Source organism: Podarcis melisellensis (assembly GCF_964234715.1).
Source record: "Podarcis melisellensis genome assembly, chromosome: 13".
NCBI lineage: Eukaryota > Metazoa > Chordata > Lepidosauria > Squamata > Lacertidae > Podarcis > Podarcis melisellensis.
In genome coordinates this window covers 5,664,030-5,679,926 of record NC_138545.1, presented here as the reverse complement: position 1 = coordinate 5,679,926, position 15,897 = coordinate 5,664,030, and the positions used below count along the sequence as shown (strand labels likewise).

General features: G+C 47.4%; 1 protein-coding gene across 4 annotated transcripts; it reads right to left on the bottom strand.

Moving 5' to 3' along the window:
- Window positions 1-563: 563 nt before the first annotated feature.
- On the bottom strand, window positions 564-12,059 carry AURKB (aurora kinase B). 4 transcript variants are annotated; one of them, XM_081886968.1, is made up of 10 exons: window positions 11,827-12,059; window positions 9,504-9,544; window positions 7,829-8,016; window positions 6,748-6,986; window positions 6,501-6,564; window positions 5,229-5,420; window positions 4,496-4,634; window positions 2,761-2,909; window positions 2,460-2,634; window positions 564-1,170 (listed from the first exon to the last, which is right to left on the bottom strand). In XM_081886968.1, the coding sequence occupies exons 4-10, from the start codon at window positions 6,938-6,940 to the stop codon at window positions 994-996; spliced, it is 1,089 nt and encodes a 362-aa protein (XP_081743094.1). In that variant the 5' UTR covers window positions 6,941-6,986; window positions 7,829-8,016; window positions 9,504-9,544; window positions 11,827-12,059; the 3' UTR covers window positions 564-993. The 4 variants fall into 4 exon arrangements, with proteins under 4 accessions (XP_081743094.1, XP_081743091.1, XP_081743092.1 ...); XM_081886965.1 differs by having other exon boundaries at window positions 6,748-6,901; window positions 11,827-12,054; XM_081886966.1 differs by lacking the exon at window positions 11,827-12,059 and adding an exon at window positions 11,703-11,815 and having other exon boundaries at window positions 6,748-6,901.
- Window positions 12,060-15,897: the final 3,838 nt, after the last annotated feature.

Genomic DNA, 15,897 nt, shown 5'->3' with positions numbered 1-15,897 from the left:
GGTGGTGCTTCAGGTTAAGAACAGTTTCAGGTTAAGAATGGACCTTCGGAAAAAATTAAGTACTTAACCCGAGGTACCACAGCCTCACTGGCTATTTTTATGTCTTATTTTAGAAGGCAGTTGGGCCACTACATGCAACTGCCGTGTTACCCCCCCTCAGTGAGAATTAGCCCTTTCCATTGAATATTCTATTTATGCTTTTAGTTCTTGAAATTCTCTCTCCCATCGTGGAGCTCCATGCAGCATACACGAAATCTCTGCTTTCCTGCACTGACCAACACAGGTCTGCAAGCATAACTTCCACGCCTTGCTTTCCTCTTCTGACCCATTTCCCCAAGCTCTCTTTTGGAAAGTCCAAAGGAAGAGTTTATGGCAGGGCGGGGTGCCTGGGCAGGAAAGTACATGTATACTCAGCCCGCGCCACCGCCCCCAGCATAACAATGAGTCCTCTGTGTCAAGCGCCAAGCCAAACCCCACCCATCTGTTTCTGCGCTTTGAGGAAATCAGAAATAACCATCAAAAGTTTCAGCTGGACGAAGGAAGAGGAGGCACAGCCAATCGAGTATATATAAAAAATAATATTAGTTTTATTAAAGACGCAAACATCTCCGTAGGATAATGCCACAAGATCAATGTCTTAGAACGGTCTGGGTGACTGTGGGCCTGTTAAAAAGAGCTTTTCGGAGAGTAAGGATTAAAGGCCTTCAGTTCCAACTGAAGCAACACCCATTTTTCAATACGGACTCTGAAGCAATCGAAGCCAGCTCCCCCAGAAGCTTCGAGGGGCACGTTTATACCCCAGCAGGCAGAAATACACTACTCGCCTATCAGTTCTTCCAGCAAGGCCCTCCAGGAGAGAAAATAAAAAATTAAAAAAAATTAAGACCCTACAATCATTTGAAAGAAAACCTTAAAACATAACCAAACCAAAATTCTTCCTGGGCCATCGCTCGGTTATGACCAGTCCCTCCCCTCATGTGTCCCTCCTTAGAGCTAGTTCACAGGCCCAGCGTTATAGACCGGAGGCAGCACCCGCCGCGAGTTGGCTTTCACCCAAGGGTGCTCCATCACACCCTGAAGTGGCAGTCGATCAGCCGGGTTGTGGCGCAGCAGCTTTGAAATCAAGTCCCGGGCGCCTTCTGTCACAAACGGGGGGAACTTCAGATCTACCTGTATTTGGGGTACGGGAGAGAGAGAAAAGGGAGTCAAGACCAGGAACCAGAGAAAAGCAGGCATGGGAGGATTTAGCAAGGAACAAACGCTTCCTCGGCTTCTGAACGCATTTCTCTCACACACACACTTGGAAAGACATCTCTGGTACTTGCATTGCTAACATATTTCGGCAGGAAGCAAGCGAGCTCCCGTTGCTCGGTCCCTGCTCCTGCCAACCTAGCAGTTCGAAAGCACGTCAAAGTGCAAGTAGATAAATAGGTACCACTCCGGTGGGAAGGTAAACGGCGTTTCCGTGCCCTACTCTGGTTCGCCAGAAGCGGCTTAGTCATGCCGGCCACATGACCCAGAAGCTGTACACCGGCTCCCTCGGCCAATAAAGCGAGATGAGCGCCGCAACCCCAGAGTTGGTCACGACTAGACCTAATGGTCAGAGCTCCCTGATCAGCAAGTCTTAGATATATAATAAATGTTCATAAATGTACCAAGCAAACACGTACATAAATATATAAAGCACATGTCTGAAGCAGCACAGGAAGACAGTCCTGTGCCATCCGTCATGGCTCGCTTTAAAGCAGCAAAGCGGACTGCTCCTCTCCGCTTTGCTGCTTTAAAATAGAGCCTCAGAGGAGGGAAGGAAGGGGAGCCATGGCTCCCGTCCATCCATCCCTCCTCCACGGCTAGGAAGCAATCACCGTATTTTTTGCTCCATAAGACGCACCTGACCATAAGACGCACCTAGTTTTCAGAGGAAAACACGAAAAAAAAAATCTGAATAAAGGGGAGCCATGGCTCCCGTCCGTCCTCCGTGGCTCGCTTTAAAGCAGCAAAGCGGACTGCTCCGCTCCGCATTGCTGCTTTAAAACAGAGCCTCAGAGGAGGGAAGGAAGGGGAGCTGTAAATACGTCCCTCCTCCATGCAGCATTCGCTTCATAAGACGCATAGACATTTCCCCTTACTTTTTAGGAGGAAAAACGTGCGCCTTACTGAGCCAAAATACGGTAATCAGTGTTGCCGACCACCGGGTGGCCCACTCCATTCTGAAGCCGCAAGAACTGGCCCTATGCTTTTCACCAGTTCTTCTGCCACATAAGCTCCCAGTCCTCATGCTTTTGTCTCTTCCTCTTCCCCCCTCCCTCTTTTGCACCCCTTCTTGGGACAACCCCCTTTGGGGCTAGAGCCCTCCGATGCTAGGACAACCCTCCTGCTGCAACTCAGCAACTCTGCATGGAAATGGCTGGCATGAATGACAATTGTGGACGAACTGTGAAGCCGACTGCGAAGCTCACCGATACAATGCGGCGATACGTCTCTGGGGCGGAGGCGGTCTCGAAGGGCGGGTGCCCCACCAGGAACTCGTAACACAGGATCCCGATGCACCAGTGGTCCACCTTCTCGTTGTGTGGTTTGCCTTCAATCATCTCAGGGGGCAGGTAGTCCATAGTCCCACACATGGTCTTTCTCCTGAGGCAGAGCAGGAGGTCAAGGGCGGTTAAGAGCTGAAGGGATCTGGGGCAGCGCAGTGGAGAACTAGGGCCTCAGATATCCCGAGCCCGCCAGGGCGAATCAAACCAAGGGCGTCCCCCTTACCTGAGCGAGGGGGCATGCACGGACCAGCCGAAATCAGCAATCTTCAGTTCCCCCTTCAGCCCCATAAGCAAGTTCTCCGGCTTGATGTCACGGTGAATGACCTTCTTGCTGTGACAGTAGAGGAGGGCATCAGCCAGCTCTTCCATGTACTGCAGAGGTGAAGCAAAGAAGGCTCCGTTGCGTACACCTTGGGACACCAGTGCCTTGCTATCCGAGAGAGACTTGAACCCACCGCCCTGCTCCTTTGGTGCATTGGGTGACCTCAAACTGCACCCTCTGAATGACAGCCAAACAGACCAGCCACGTACTTACGGGACCGCCTCTCCTGGTATGCCCCGCGGAGGACCTTAAGGTCCACAAATAACAACACTTTGGAGGTTCCGAGCCTCAGGGGAGGTTAGATTGGTTTCAACTAGGGCCAGGGCCTTTTCAGCACTGGCCCCGACGTGGTGGAACGCTCTTTCACAAGACACCACGGCCCTGCGGGACTTGACATCTTTCCGCAGGGCCTGCAAGACAGAGCTGTTCCGCATGGCCTTTGGTTTGGACTCGGTCAGACCCTTATGTTTCCCTCCCCTTATGGTCTTGATTTATCAGCTACTTTAAAATGAGGCTGCATTTTAACCTGTATTTTAAATTGTTTTTTTTTTTCCTTTTCTTTTCTTTTCCTCCCCTCTCTTTTCCTCCTATTATGTTTTTACTGTGATTTTATTGGTGTTAGCCGCCCTGAGCCCGGCTCTGGCTGGGGAGGGAGGGGTATATTATTATTATTATTATTATTATTATTATTATTATTATGCCAGCTCCAGCTGGTGCACCCACGATGACCGTTCTTGGACAGGGGTAGCCTGGCCAGAATGATTCATGCACTGGTAACCTCAAGATTTGATTAATGCGAACAAACTATTGCCAGCACCAGTTCTTAAAAGCTTACACTGGCTGCCCATATATTACTGGGCCCTGTTCAAGATTCTTGTATATAATTTACTAGATTAGTCTTAAGGACACCTTAAAGACAAGCTGATCTCTGCATGTTGATGGAGGACTTCAGGCGAGCTTATTAGTGATCCTCCACGGTTCAAATGTTCGGCTTATAACCACCAAAAACCCAACCCCGTGGTAGCCGTTCCAGACCGAGATTAGGCTAGACCCCTCCCTGAGCTTCAGACCCTTGGCAAATCCTTTTCCATTTCAGCATGAGTGTTAAAAAGGCTTTGGTGACTGGGAGCGGCCGCCGGGACCACATAACACCGGTCCTCAGAGATCTGCATTGGCTCCCAGTATGTTTCCGAGCACTATTCAAAGTGTTGGTGTTGACCTTGAAAGCCCTAAATGGCCTCAAAGGCCCAGTAGACCTGAAGGAGCGTCTCCATCCCCATTTTTCAGCCCAGACACTGAGATCCAGCTCCGAGGGCCTTCTGGCAGTTCCCTCATTGCAAGAAGTGAGGTTACAGGGAACCAGAGAGAGGGCCTTCTCGGTGGTGGCGCCCGCCCTGTGGAACGCCCTCCCATCAGATGTCAAAGCGATAAACAACTACCTGACATTCAGAAGACATCTTAAGGCAGCCCTGTTCAGGCAAGTTTTTAATGTGCGACATTTTAGTGTATTTTTTGTCTCTGTGGAAGCTGCCCAGAGTGGCTGGGGAAACCCAGCTGGATGGGCGGGGTACAAATAAAAAATTATTATTATTTGCCAAGGGCCTCTAAGCCCAGGCGCAGTGATGCGCAAGCTCACCGTGGCGCTCCTCTGCTCATCGAAACGCCGGTGTTTCTGCAGTTCTTTGTAGAGCTCCCCGCGAGGGGCATACTCCAGGATCAGATATACACGCTTCCGGTCGTGGAAGTAGTTGTAAAGGCGCAGGATATTGGGGTGGCTGCAGGAAAGGGGAGGCGCGTTAGAATCTACGACCAGGGAGCGGCAGGAAAGGAAAGAGACATTAAAGGATGGGTAGACAAACTAAGGCCCGGGGGCCGGATCCAGCCCAATCGCCTTCTCAATCTGGCCTGCGGACAGTTCAGTGCTTTTATTTAAAATGCATCTCTGGGTTATTTGTGGGGCATAGGATCCCCCCCCAAAAAAATATAGTCCGGCCCCCCACAAGGTCTGAGGGACAGTGGACTGGCCCCTGCTGAAAAGGTTTGCTGACCCCTGCATTAAAGGAATGAAGATCCATGGGGCCACACAATTGCCAGCTTTTAATTTAATAGCATTCTTTCGCGGCTTTTTTTTCTTTTTGTTTGCCGGCTCTTTGCGAGGGACAGAAATTTAACGAACAACATCATCTGTACAGCCGGAAACTGACATGATTTTAGGGACAACAGCTTCTACACCCAAAGAGATTCCACCATTTCCAAAAACTTCCTTGGCCGTTTTTGTCCTTGATGCTCACAAGAAGGGGGCAAAGCAGGCAAACAGTTAAAACTATTATGAACTTGGAGGCCCAGGGGCCTTTGGTCTTTTGCAGTACCTGAGGTGACACTGGATTTCAATCTCCCGCCGCAGCTGATGTTCCACACACTCCTTCTCCATTTGGGATTTGAAGAGCACCTTCAGCGCCACAATGAACTTGGATTCTTTCTCCCGAGCCAGGTAGACGTTCCCAAACTTGCCTTTGCCCAGAGGACGCCCAATCTCAAAGTCATCAATGGTGAATAAGCGCCTGGGGAGTGGAGAACAAGTTAGCTGCATGACGGCCCAGAGGATTTTGTCATGTTGCAAGGAGGGGACGGGCACCTTGAAACCCTATTGTTCCCCGCAGGGAGACTCTCCTGGCACCATCACTACATTCCTTTAGGTACCAGGCAAAAGCATCCCTCTTCTCCCAGGTCTTTGGCTCATTAAACAATCCATGGCCTTTCGAAGTGGCAGGGTATTGTTGCGGTTTGATATTACAGTCGTACCTTGGAAGTCGAACGGAATCCGTTCCGGAAGTCTGTTCGACTTCCAAAACGTTTGAAAGCCAAATCTCAGCTTCTGATTGGCTGCAGGAAGCTCCTGTTGGGAAACTGTGTACGTGCAGCTACTCACACAGAGTCAGTTAAGGTTTGGCAGATAGCCAGAAGGTCATGTGAAGGAGTAAGTCTTCCTGGTGATAACAGACGCATGGAGACAGCTCCCTGATTGGTCAAGCTCTCTCAAGGGAGTGATAATTCATGGCCTACTAACTGGAATGTGTTAGTTCTGGAGTTCAGTGTTCAGTGGTTCAGTGTGTCAGTGTAAGAGTTGTGTGTGAGAGAGAGCTAGCAAAAGATCTGAGGTTTTTTCCTGTAAATAGTCCACTATATATAATAAACACCTAACTACAAGTTCCTGGTTCCTGCTTCGTCTATCCTGTCGGCAGCCAAGTCACCAATTGCTTCTGTTTCTTTCTGCATGTACTCTGGGCTAAGGTCCTGCAACTAGTCGGAAAGTTGCGAAACACCAAATAGGTTTTGCCAATCAGAAGCCGTGGAAGCCATGTCGGATGTTAGGGTTCCAAAAGAACATTTGGAAACCAGAACAATCACTTCCGGGTTTGCGGCGTTCGGGAACCAAAACGTCTGAGTTCCAGGGCATTCAGGATCCAAGATACAACTGTATATCTTTGTGTTTTTATATTTAAACTGCTCTGGGATCTTCAGATGGAGAGCGGGGTAGAAATTTAGTAAGTAAATAAACATGGCTAGCCCCAACCCATTCCCAAGTCCAGAAACAGATTTGCAACCGCCAGCATTCTGAAACCAGTAACAAGGGAACTCACTCCGGGCCTTCCTTTGGCGGCTGAGCCATGGATCCGGACTCAATAGGGACCCTGCCTGCGACAGCTGTGGAAACAGAAAACAACGTCATCCATAACACAGCAAGACCAAAACAAGCCCCAGCATCCTTTACGACAAGCAGTCTGGGGAAAACCCCAAAGCAATGGGGTGCATCCGAGGCAATTTCAGCAGCACAGGAATCAGTGAGAGGCATTTCCAAAAATTTCCACAAAGCAGACCAGGTCTTACCCATATTCTGGGCACCCGAATCCTTCGGGCCTTTCTTTGTGCTGCTGGAAATAGCTCTGTGGGCCAAAAGCGATCCAGAAGGTGTGATGGAGGATGGAGTGTTGGTATCCTTACAGGCAACCCTCTGAGCACTTGTCATGTTGTTCACCCGGTACTGCAGGAAAGGGACAACGCAATCAAGAAATAGCCCCATTCAAGGTCACATCTCATGGTTTTTAAATGAAGACGTACACACAGCCCTGTGTGCAAAGACAGAAAGTCAGTGCATTTGGTATCAGTAGGTTTTCTGAAACACTCCAGTGATCTGATTTAACTTGTTTATGTACTTGTACTTTTAATCTTTTGTTGGAATCTGGTGTCTGGGGAAACCCAACCAGGTGGGTGGGGTATAAATAACATATTAATTATTATTACTATTATTACTTGTATTTTGTCAGCAGAGCAAATAACTTTGAAACTGCCGGGTTTGTCTAGTATTAATTGTCTTTAAAACTGACATCCATCCACTGTTACCAATGAACTTATGAAATGGGAAAATTTCCATGGAAAAGTAAAATAACAGAGAATGCTCCCCCTCACATAATTGGTTATATACCTTCATTTGAAGCCCCATTAATAAATGTGATACTAGTAAAAGCCACAATTTAGAGCCCACAGGCTACCAGACACACACACACACACACACACACACACACACACAGGACTTTTGTCAAGAGCAGAAGATAAGTTCAAAGACTAGTCATCCAATTTTTGTCTGTTACACATACAGTGGTACCTCAAGTTACGAACTTAATTCGTTCCAGAGGTCCGTTCTTAACCCGAAACCATTCTTAACCTGAGGCGCGCTTTCCCTAATGGGGCCTCCTGCCGCCACGGCGCAATTTTTGTTCTCATCCTGGGGCAAAGTTCTCAACCCGAGGTACTACTTCCGGGTTAGCAGAGTTTGTAACCCGAGGTACCACTGTACTCAATTTAACTCACCACCCCAATAAAGATTCCTTCACCACCCATCACAACAGTTGACACATTCCCACCCCACGTATCGTTTTCCCAGCAGTGGCAGATATAGGCAAAGACTTACTTTGGAAAGGCTATACATACTGCTCAGATTTTCCTTATTTGCCATCTTGGATCACAAGATGATCTGAAAGACCATCGGATCTCAGAATCCTCAGAGGGAGAGACAGAACGGCTCTGGTGTCCAGCACCAAGTCAGAAAGATTGCGACCAAAATTACCGCAGCTCCAGTATTGAATCCCAAGAGTCACTCTGCAAAGGGTAAACAGATATCATGCTGTGGAACTGAACCAATTTTAGGAAATCTAGGTGCCAAATGGCTCCTGGTACATGGGTTGTGGGCGCCAAATCAGAACATCCAGTCACCATTTTTTATTTTAAAAAGCAAGACCTTTTATTTATTTTTCCAGAAAGCATGAACTAATTCGCGATTCACATCAGACACATTGTTAATACCACCCTTTTAACAGAAACTGTTAATACATGTTTAATTTTGTGTTCACGATAAAAATACAGTCGTACCTCCATTTACATAATCAGAGGGTTACATGAACTTTGGGATGCGGCGGGTCAAACCCGGAAGTATTTTACTGGGTTTAGTCACGTGTGCATGCGCAGAAGCGGTCCTCAGGTTGTGGAAACCTCGGATCCCGAGGTTGGACCTCCGGACTGGACCTCCGGAACGGATCCCGTCCACAACTGGAGGTACCACTGTATCGGCACAATACCTCAGTTTTCAAAATACTGTTTTTATTGTTCAATTCTGGCCTTCTAATACGCCCTGTAGCAACATCCACCCACAGCTATACAGTGGTACCTTGGTTTACAAACTTAATCTGTTCCGGAATTCCATTCTTAAACCAAATCGTTCTTAAACCAAGGCGTGCTTTCCCATAGCAGCGGGGGACTCAATTTACAAATGGAACACCCTCAACAGGAAGCAAAACCTGTTCTTATTTCAAGGTAAAGTTCACAAACCAAAACACCTACTTCCGGGTTTGCAGCGTTCTTAATTCAAGTTGTTCATAAACTAAGGTGTTCTTAAACCAAGGCACCACTGTACTATACCGACTGATTCTTTTAAAGTAGCAAGGGAATACCTTTGTATCCCTCCACCTGTTGTCAGCTGAGAGTTACTGAAAGCACTGCTATTGTGTTTGGTTTGGCAGCTTAAAGAGTGTCACACTCTTTAAGCACATTCATATATTTACAATAGAAAGGCACTGGGAAGAAAGAAGAACATTGTTTACTCCTTCTAAACATACAAATGGTTGTTTGCAGCACATGAAACTTTCAGGATAAAAAATAAGGATGTATGCTGCCCCAGTTTAGGCTCCATATTTGATCACACCATTATTAATGTGAGCACAGAACAATTGAATGCCTGAGTACAGGTACATGCATATGTCACAGCTTGCAATATAATTGCCTGAAGGGATGTTCCTGCAAGCTTTATTTTTGTGATAACTTGTTGACTTGACTTGGGTGTGCTCTCGTTTGGGATAGGGGAATAGAGCCCATTGTGCATACAGTCATTAATTTTTGAGAAAAGGTTCTGACAGAGCCTGGCAAAAATATTATTTCACATCCTGAAATATTACTGTGAACAGATTTAGTGTGTGCTTAATGGCATGTCTTCCAGCTGCAAGAGATTTCTCAATCATCTATACCTAACTATACATAAATATCCCTAAAAGTGGCATTTATGAATGCAACACCTAACAGTTATATTCAATTACCTTGAGCATGTGTTGAAAAGCATTTCATACCCGGGGAAGTGCTACAGAAATTACAAGCAAAAAACATACCTCCAAGTTAGTAGTATGATGGCAAAATAATCCCCCCCCTCCCCGTGAGCTACATTTTCCTTCTTGCTTTGAGGGTGTCGTGGGTTTGGGGTTCTTGTTGTTTTTTGATACAATCCAGAAGTTTTTAGACTTTATGAAACAAATATAAATGAAAGCAACCATATGATGCTACTTTCTGCACACTGTTCTGGAATAAAGGTCTCATCTGCGCTATAAACATTAAAAAAAAGCACCATACGCTTTCAAGCGGGGGGACGGGACTGGGAAATGTAGATTGGCTAAGGGTGCTGCTGAATTATTAGGAGACACCCCCCCCCCAAAAAGAGATCTATAATTCCCAGAGCGGTTCAACAACCAATCCCTCCTCGCAGGGAACTCTGGAAGGGGGTCTCCTAACATCTCTCAGCACCCTTAGCAAACTATAGTTCCCAGGATCGGGGAGATCCATGATTGTTTAAAGCACTATGAAGCTGCTTTCCTATGCATAGTGAGGATTGGGCCTTTACCAGCTCTATTCGGGGCTGCCCTTGAAGCTGTCCCAGAAACTCCAGCGGGTGCAGAATGCTGCAGCGAGGCTCCTCACGGGGTCTCTGCCATGGGAGCATATTCACCCAGTGCTTTTCCAGCTGCACTGGCTCCCGGTGGAGTACAGGGTCAGATTTAAGGTGCTGCTTTTGACTTTTAAAGCCCTTCACGGCATAGGACCCTCGTACCTACGGGACCGCCTCTCCCGGTATGCCCCACGGAGAGCCTCAAGGTCCATAAATAGCAACACCCTAGAGGTCCCGGGCCCTAAGGAAGTTAGATTAGCTTCAACCAGAGCCAGGGCCTTTTCAACACTGGCCCCGGCCTGGTGGAACGCTCTGCCTCATGAGACCAGGGCCCTGCAGGATCTGATTTCTTTCCGCAGGGCCTATAAGACAGAGTTGTTCCTCCTGGCCTTTGGCTCGGAATCAATTGGATTCCCTCCCCCTTTTTCTTTTTCCTTTCTCCTCCCATGATGAGATTGCTCCCTAATTGTTTTAATGTTGTAGCTTAAGCTTTTAAATTGTATTTTAATCAACTTGTTTTTATTATTGGTTGTTAGCCGCCCTGAGCCCGGTCTTGGCTGGGGAGGGCGGGGTATAAATTATTTATATATATATATATATATATATATATATATATATATATATATATATGCTTTCGTAGATTTTCACGGGTACAGGAATGCAGGTTTTGGTGTCCTCGGGTGTCTTCCCGTGTAAAAGTTGGGGTGTCTAGGCGACGTTTCGACGAGGTCTCACTCGTCATCTTCAGGCTGGTGCTTTCGGCTTCTTGTTACTGGAACAGAGCAGGATCTCAGTGTTTGAGTTCCTATAAATACTGTTGAGGGGGTGTGGTGTATAGCCTCCAATGTTCTGGGCAGAGAGGAAGTTCCCAGGCTAGTGTGCCTTTTCTTCTTTTGTTCCTTAATTACTTGAGGGATATCTTGAGTGATTTCTTGAGTGATATCCTGAGTACCACTTAGGTGGGTCATTAGGTGTGGATTAGTTGCTAAAGTCTTTGTGTCTTGACCTCTTGAACTTTGTGAAGAGTTTTTCTGAGAAGATGGCTGTACTGCACTCAAGATATCCCTCAAGTAATTAAGGAACAAAAGAAGAAAAGGCACACTAGCCTGGGAACTTCCTCTCTGCCCAGAACATTGGAGGCTATACACCACACCCCCTCAACAGTATTTATAGGAACTCAAACACTGAGATCCTGCTCTGTTCCAGTAACAAGAAGCCGAAAGCACCAGCCTGAAGATGACGAGTGAGACCTCGTCGAAACGTCGCCTAGACACCCCAACTTTTACACGGGAAGACACCCGAGGACACCAATATATATATATATATATATATATATATATATATATATATATATATATATATATATATATGTGTGTGTGTGTGTGTGTGTGTGTATATATATGTATGTATATTTATATATATATGTATATATAGTTATATATATATGTATATATATTTATATATATATATGTGTGTATATATATATATATGTATGTATATATATTTATTTTACCCCGAGATCCACCCAGAGCCATTATCCACCCAACCCCATGCAGCCCTGTGGCTCTCCTTGCAATACCAGATCCCAGTCTCCCCTCAGGTCCGGGAGGGTGGGAGCCGCAGTCCTGAAGGGGGACACGGGGGATCCCCGTCCCTGCCCCGCCGACCCCTTTTTCCTCCCCCCGGCCCGCGGGATTCCCTACCTGCCAGCCAACAGCCTCCCATCCGCGTCGCCGCAAAAACGCCTTTGCCTTCGCTTTTCAAATCTGCCCTCCCGAAGCCCTATTGGCTGCCGCCGCGTTCCAGACGCGCCTCCTAATTGGTTCTCAGAAGCCAGCAGCTCCGCCTCCCCTTCCGAAGGAGCGGGTATCCCGTTTTCTCATTGGCTAATGGAAGGGCCTCTCGCGCGCCTCTCCTGCCCTTTCCATTGGTCAAGTTTCGACGCCTCTCCAGGGGCGGGATTTGCAAAGGAGAGGAAAGGGTACCGATTGGCTGCTTCCCTGCGCCCTTGACGATGCTGGCTCCCGATTGGTTAAGTCGGGAGATGGCCGAGCGCAAGCTCAGTGGTTACGAGGACCTTGTCAATCTCCCCCCCACACCAAAGCCGGCCAATCAGAAACGAGAAGAGGCAACGTAGGGAGGGATATGTCGGCCATTTTGTGAAACGACCAAGCATTGGGAGACGTGAGCCGAAAGAGGGATGGAGGGCCGCCAAGCAAAACAGAGCACCCTGGAAACCAGAAAAGGGGCGGGACCAGTGTAGAAAGAGCGGCCAATGGTCTTCCGCTAGGCGTATTCCACCAATTGCAGACGAATGTGGAAATAGGCGGGCCAACGCGCAACTGATGGACACTTCAGTTGACCAATCACGCGACAATATAGGTGTAAGAGTTGGAAGGGATACCCAAGGATCATCTAGTCCAACCCCGTGCAATGCAGGAATCAGAAAAACAGTAGGATTGAGTATAAAGAAATAAAACTTAATTCTGCTTTTATAACGACTGAGGTTAGAGAAGGATCGTCAGTAAAAATCAGAAAGGAGCAAGCCGGGGCGTTGCTGTTCCCCGGCCAGCGGAGACTCTAATCATGTCTCATGCGCTCTCCGTTCATCATGTTCTGTTCTCCCGGAGGAGGAACAGGTAAGGATATACCTCACTGACGATAGCGAGCGGGTCTGGACGCCGGGGCCGCCATTTTGCGCACAGCCTCTCAGGTCACGGTGGCGCAAAAGTGAGCTGCCTTGGAAACTCTTCGCGAGAGATTAAAACACCTCCCGCTGCGGCAGTCTGCACCGTTTCCCGCAGCAAAGCTCTTTGTGCAGAGCGGCATAGAAACAACCCGGCCGAAGAGCCGCCTGCTTTCCCAGGGTGCCATGCGCCAGCTCATTTGCATGGGGCGGTGACGTCGCTCGAGAAGGTACGAGGGCAGCCCTACCGTATTTACTGGGAGGAGCCGGGCAGAGCCAGGGGCCTCCGGAATTTTGTTTTTTGTAAATAACTTTTATTAATTTTCATTAATAACACTCCAATTGATAGAACATCAACATCAAATCTTGCCACATCATAATACAAAAAGGCAATTATACATTCCAAATTATATATTTTAAAAAAGACTTCTCATGTTCTGGCTGGTCAGCAGAAATATTTTTTTATTTCTTGTTCCTGCTTTTTCTCCTTTATTCCCAATATCATAGTTCCGATCTTAATCCTTTATCTAAGGGGCCTCTGGAATTTTGCACCAATGAAAAATAATGGATTTGATAACCATTTGAGACTATGGAGCGTTTAACTTTAGCCGGTTTTATTTTGAATTTTTTTTGGGGGGACAGGGGACAACTCTCCTCATCTTCATATTTGCCAGAGACCCTCAAGAAAGATTCTGTGAGGATGCCGTCTAATTAGTGTCTAGGATGCAATGGCCTCCATATATTTTTATTTATTGCATTTATAGGCAGAGGGACCCCTGACCATTAGGTCCAGCCGTGGCCGACTCTGGGGTTGCGGTGCTCATCTCGCTTTCTTGGCCGAGAAAGCCGGCGTACAGCTTCCGGGTCCTGTGGCCAGCATGACTAAGCCACTTCTGGTGAACCAGAGCAGCGCACAGAAACGCCTTGTACCTTCCCGCCAGAGTGGTACCTATTTATCTACTTGCACTGGCATGCTTTCGAACTGCTAGGTTGGCAGGAGCTGGGACTAAACAACGGGAGCTCACCCCGTCGCGGGGATTCGAACCGCCGACCTTCTGATTGGCAAACCCTAGGCTCTGTGGTTTAGACCACAGCGCCACCCATGTCCCATTGCATTTATAACCCACCTTTTATTCCAAGGATCTAGAGGTGGTGTGCGCAGTTCTCCTCCTGCTCCTCATTTAATCTGCACACAACAACCCTGTGAGGTAGGTTAGGCTAAGAGAGGCAGTGACGGGCCCAAAGTCGCCCAGTGAATTTCCTTACCAAGTGGGGATTTGAACCCAGGCCTCCCAGGTCCTAGTCCAGCACTTACTCCAAATCATCCACAGCAAGCATGACCAGCGCTAAGGGAGGGCACCATGTTAACTACCAGTGTTCTGTGAGAGACAGCAGACTCCACACATGCTCTGCACATTGAAGCTCCGTGTCCTATCCTGCTTCTGTTATTACTATATTGCATTGCACTGACTTTGAATTCTACGGGAACACCAAGTTGAAAAACAATTAAATGCATCGCAATAAAAGAAACCATTAAAATACAGTTAAAAACCACGCAGCATCTACCACATGGATAGGCAAATTAAGGCCAGGGGGCCGGATCCGGCCCAATCACCTTCTAAATCCAGCCTGTGGACGGTCCGGGAATCAGCGCATTTTTACATGAGTAGAATGTGTCCTTCTATTTAAAATGCATCTCTGGGTTATTTGTGGGGCCTGCCTGGTGTTTTTACATGATTAGAATGTGTGCTTTTATTTAAAATGCATCTCTGGGTTATTTGTGGGGCCTGCCTGGTGTTTTTAAATAAGTAGAATGTGTCCATTTATTTTAAATGCACCTCTGGGTCATTTGTGGGGCACAGGAATTTGTTCGTGTTTTTTTCAAAATATAGTCCGGCCCCCCACAAGGTCTGAGGGACAGTGGACCGGCCCCCTGCTGAAAAAGTTTGCTGACCCTTGATCTAGCACAATACATTACAAGCCCCCCCCCCCACGAAGTCATTGCAAAGAGAATAGTCATCACCAACATATTTGTCATAACCTACCTCAGTGTTGCACGGATGAAACAGGGAGGAGAGCCATGTGCCACACCTTGATCTCCTTGGCAGATAAATAGGGTATATGAATGTAATAATTAAATTTGGTCTCCCAGCCTTCTTCCAGGGTCTTTGTGGCAGAAAAAGGGAGGCTTGGCCTATTCATTGCATCCTCATAACAGCCTTCTGGCATTATCCTGAAATGTCCCAACTGGACCCAGTGAACTTCTTCACGGCTGGGCAGGAATTTGAGCTCCAGGCTCCATGGCCCAGTCCAGTCTATTATCCATTATCCTAGCCATCTTTCCCACAGGCTGGAAGATGAAGTCTCAGAAGAAGCAAAACAGGGCCCAGTGAGGAAGGAGAGGCTATGGGGGAGCTGCAAGACCTTAGAAGCAGGAGAATGGAAATACCGTATTTTTCGCTCTATAAGACGCACCAGACCACAAGACGCACCTAGTTTTTGGAGGAGGATAACAAGAAAAAAAATATTCTGAATCCCAGAAGCCAGAACAGCAAGAGGGATCGTTGCGTAGCGAAAGCAGCAATCCCTCTTGCTGTTCTGGCTTCTGGGATAGCTGCGCAGCCTGCATTCGCTCCATAAGACGCACACACATTTCCCCTTACTTTTTAGGAGGGGAAAAGTGAGTCTTATAGAGCAAAAAATACGGTATTTGGCCCACGAGGTTATCTGGAGCATGCTAGATTTCGCAGCCCTGTTTAGGGAAGATTTTAATGTCTGATGTTTTATTGTATTTTTATTATTTTATTGGAAGCCGCCCAGAGTGGCTGGGGAAACCCAGCCAGATGGGCGGAGTATAACTAATAAATTATTGTTGTTGTTATCCTTGGAATTGAACCACGCAGCCATTAAAGGGCTCTAGTTTCATCTACTAGTTTAACTTGGCCATAGCAGCCAATGCAAGGAGAGTCAGTTGATATCACCTTCCTTCAACCTGCGGCTCTTCAAATGTTTTCAATCCCAGCTGATCTACATAATCCAACAGACTTCATCAACCCTACAGTGGTACCTTGGGTTAAGAACTTAATTT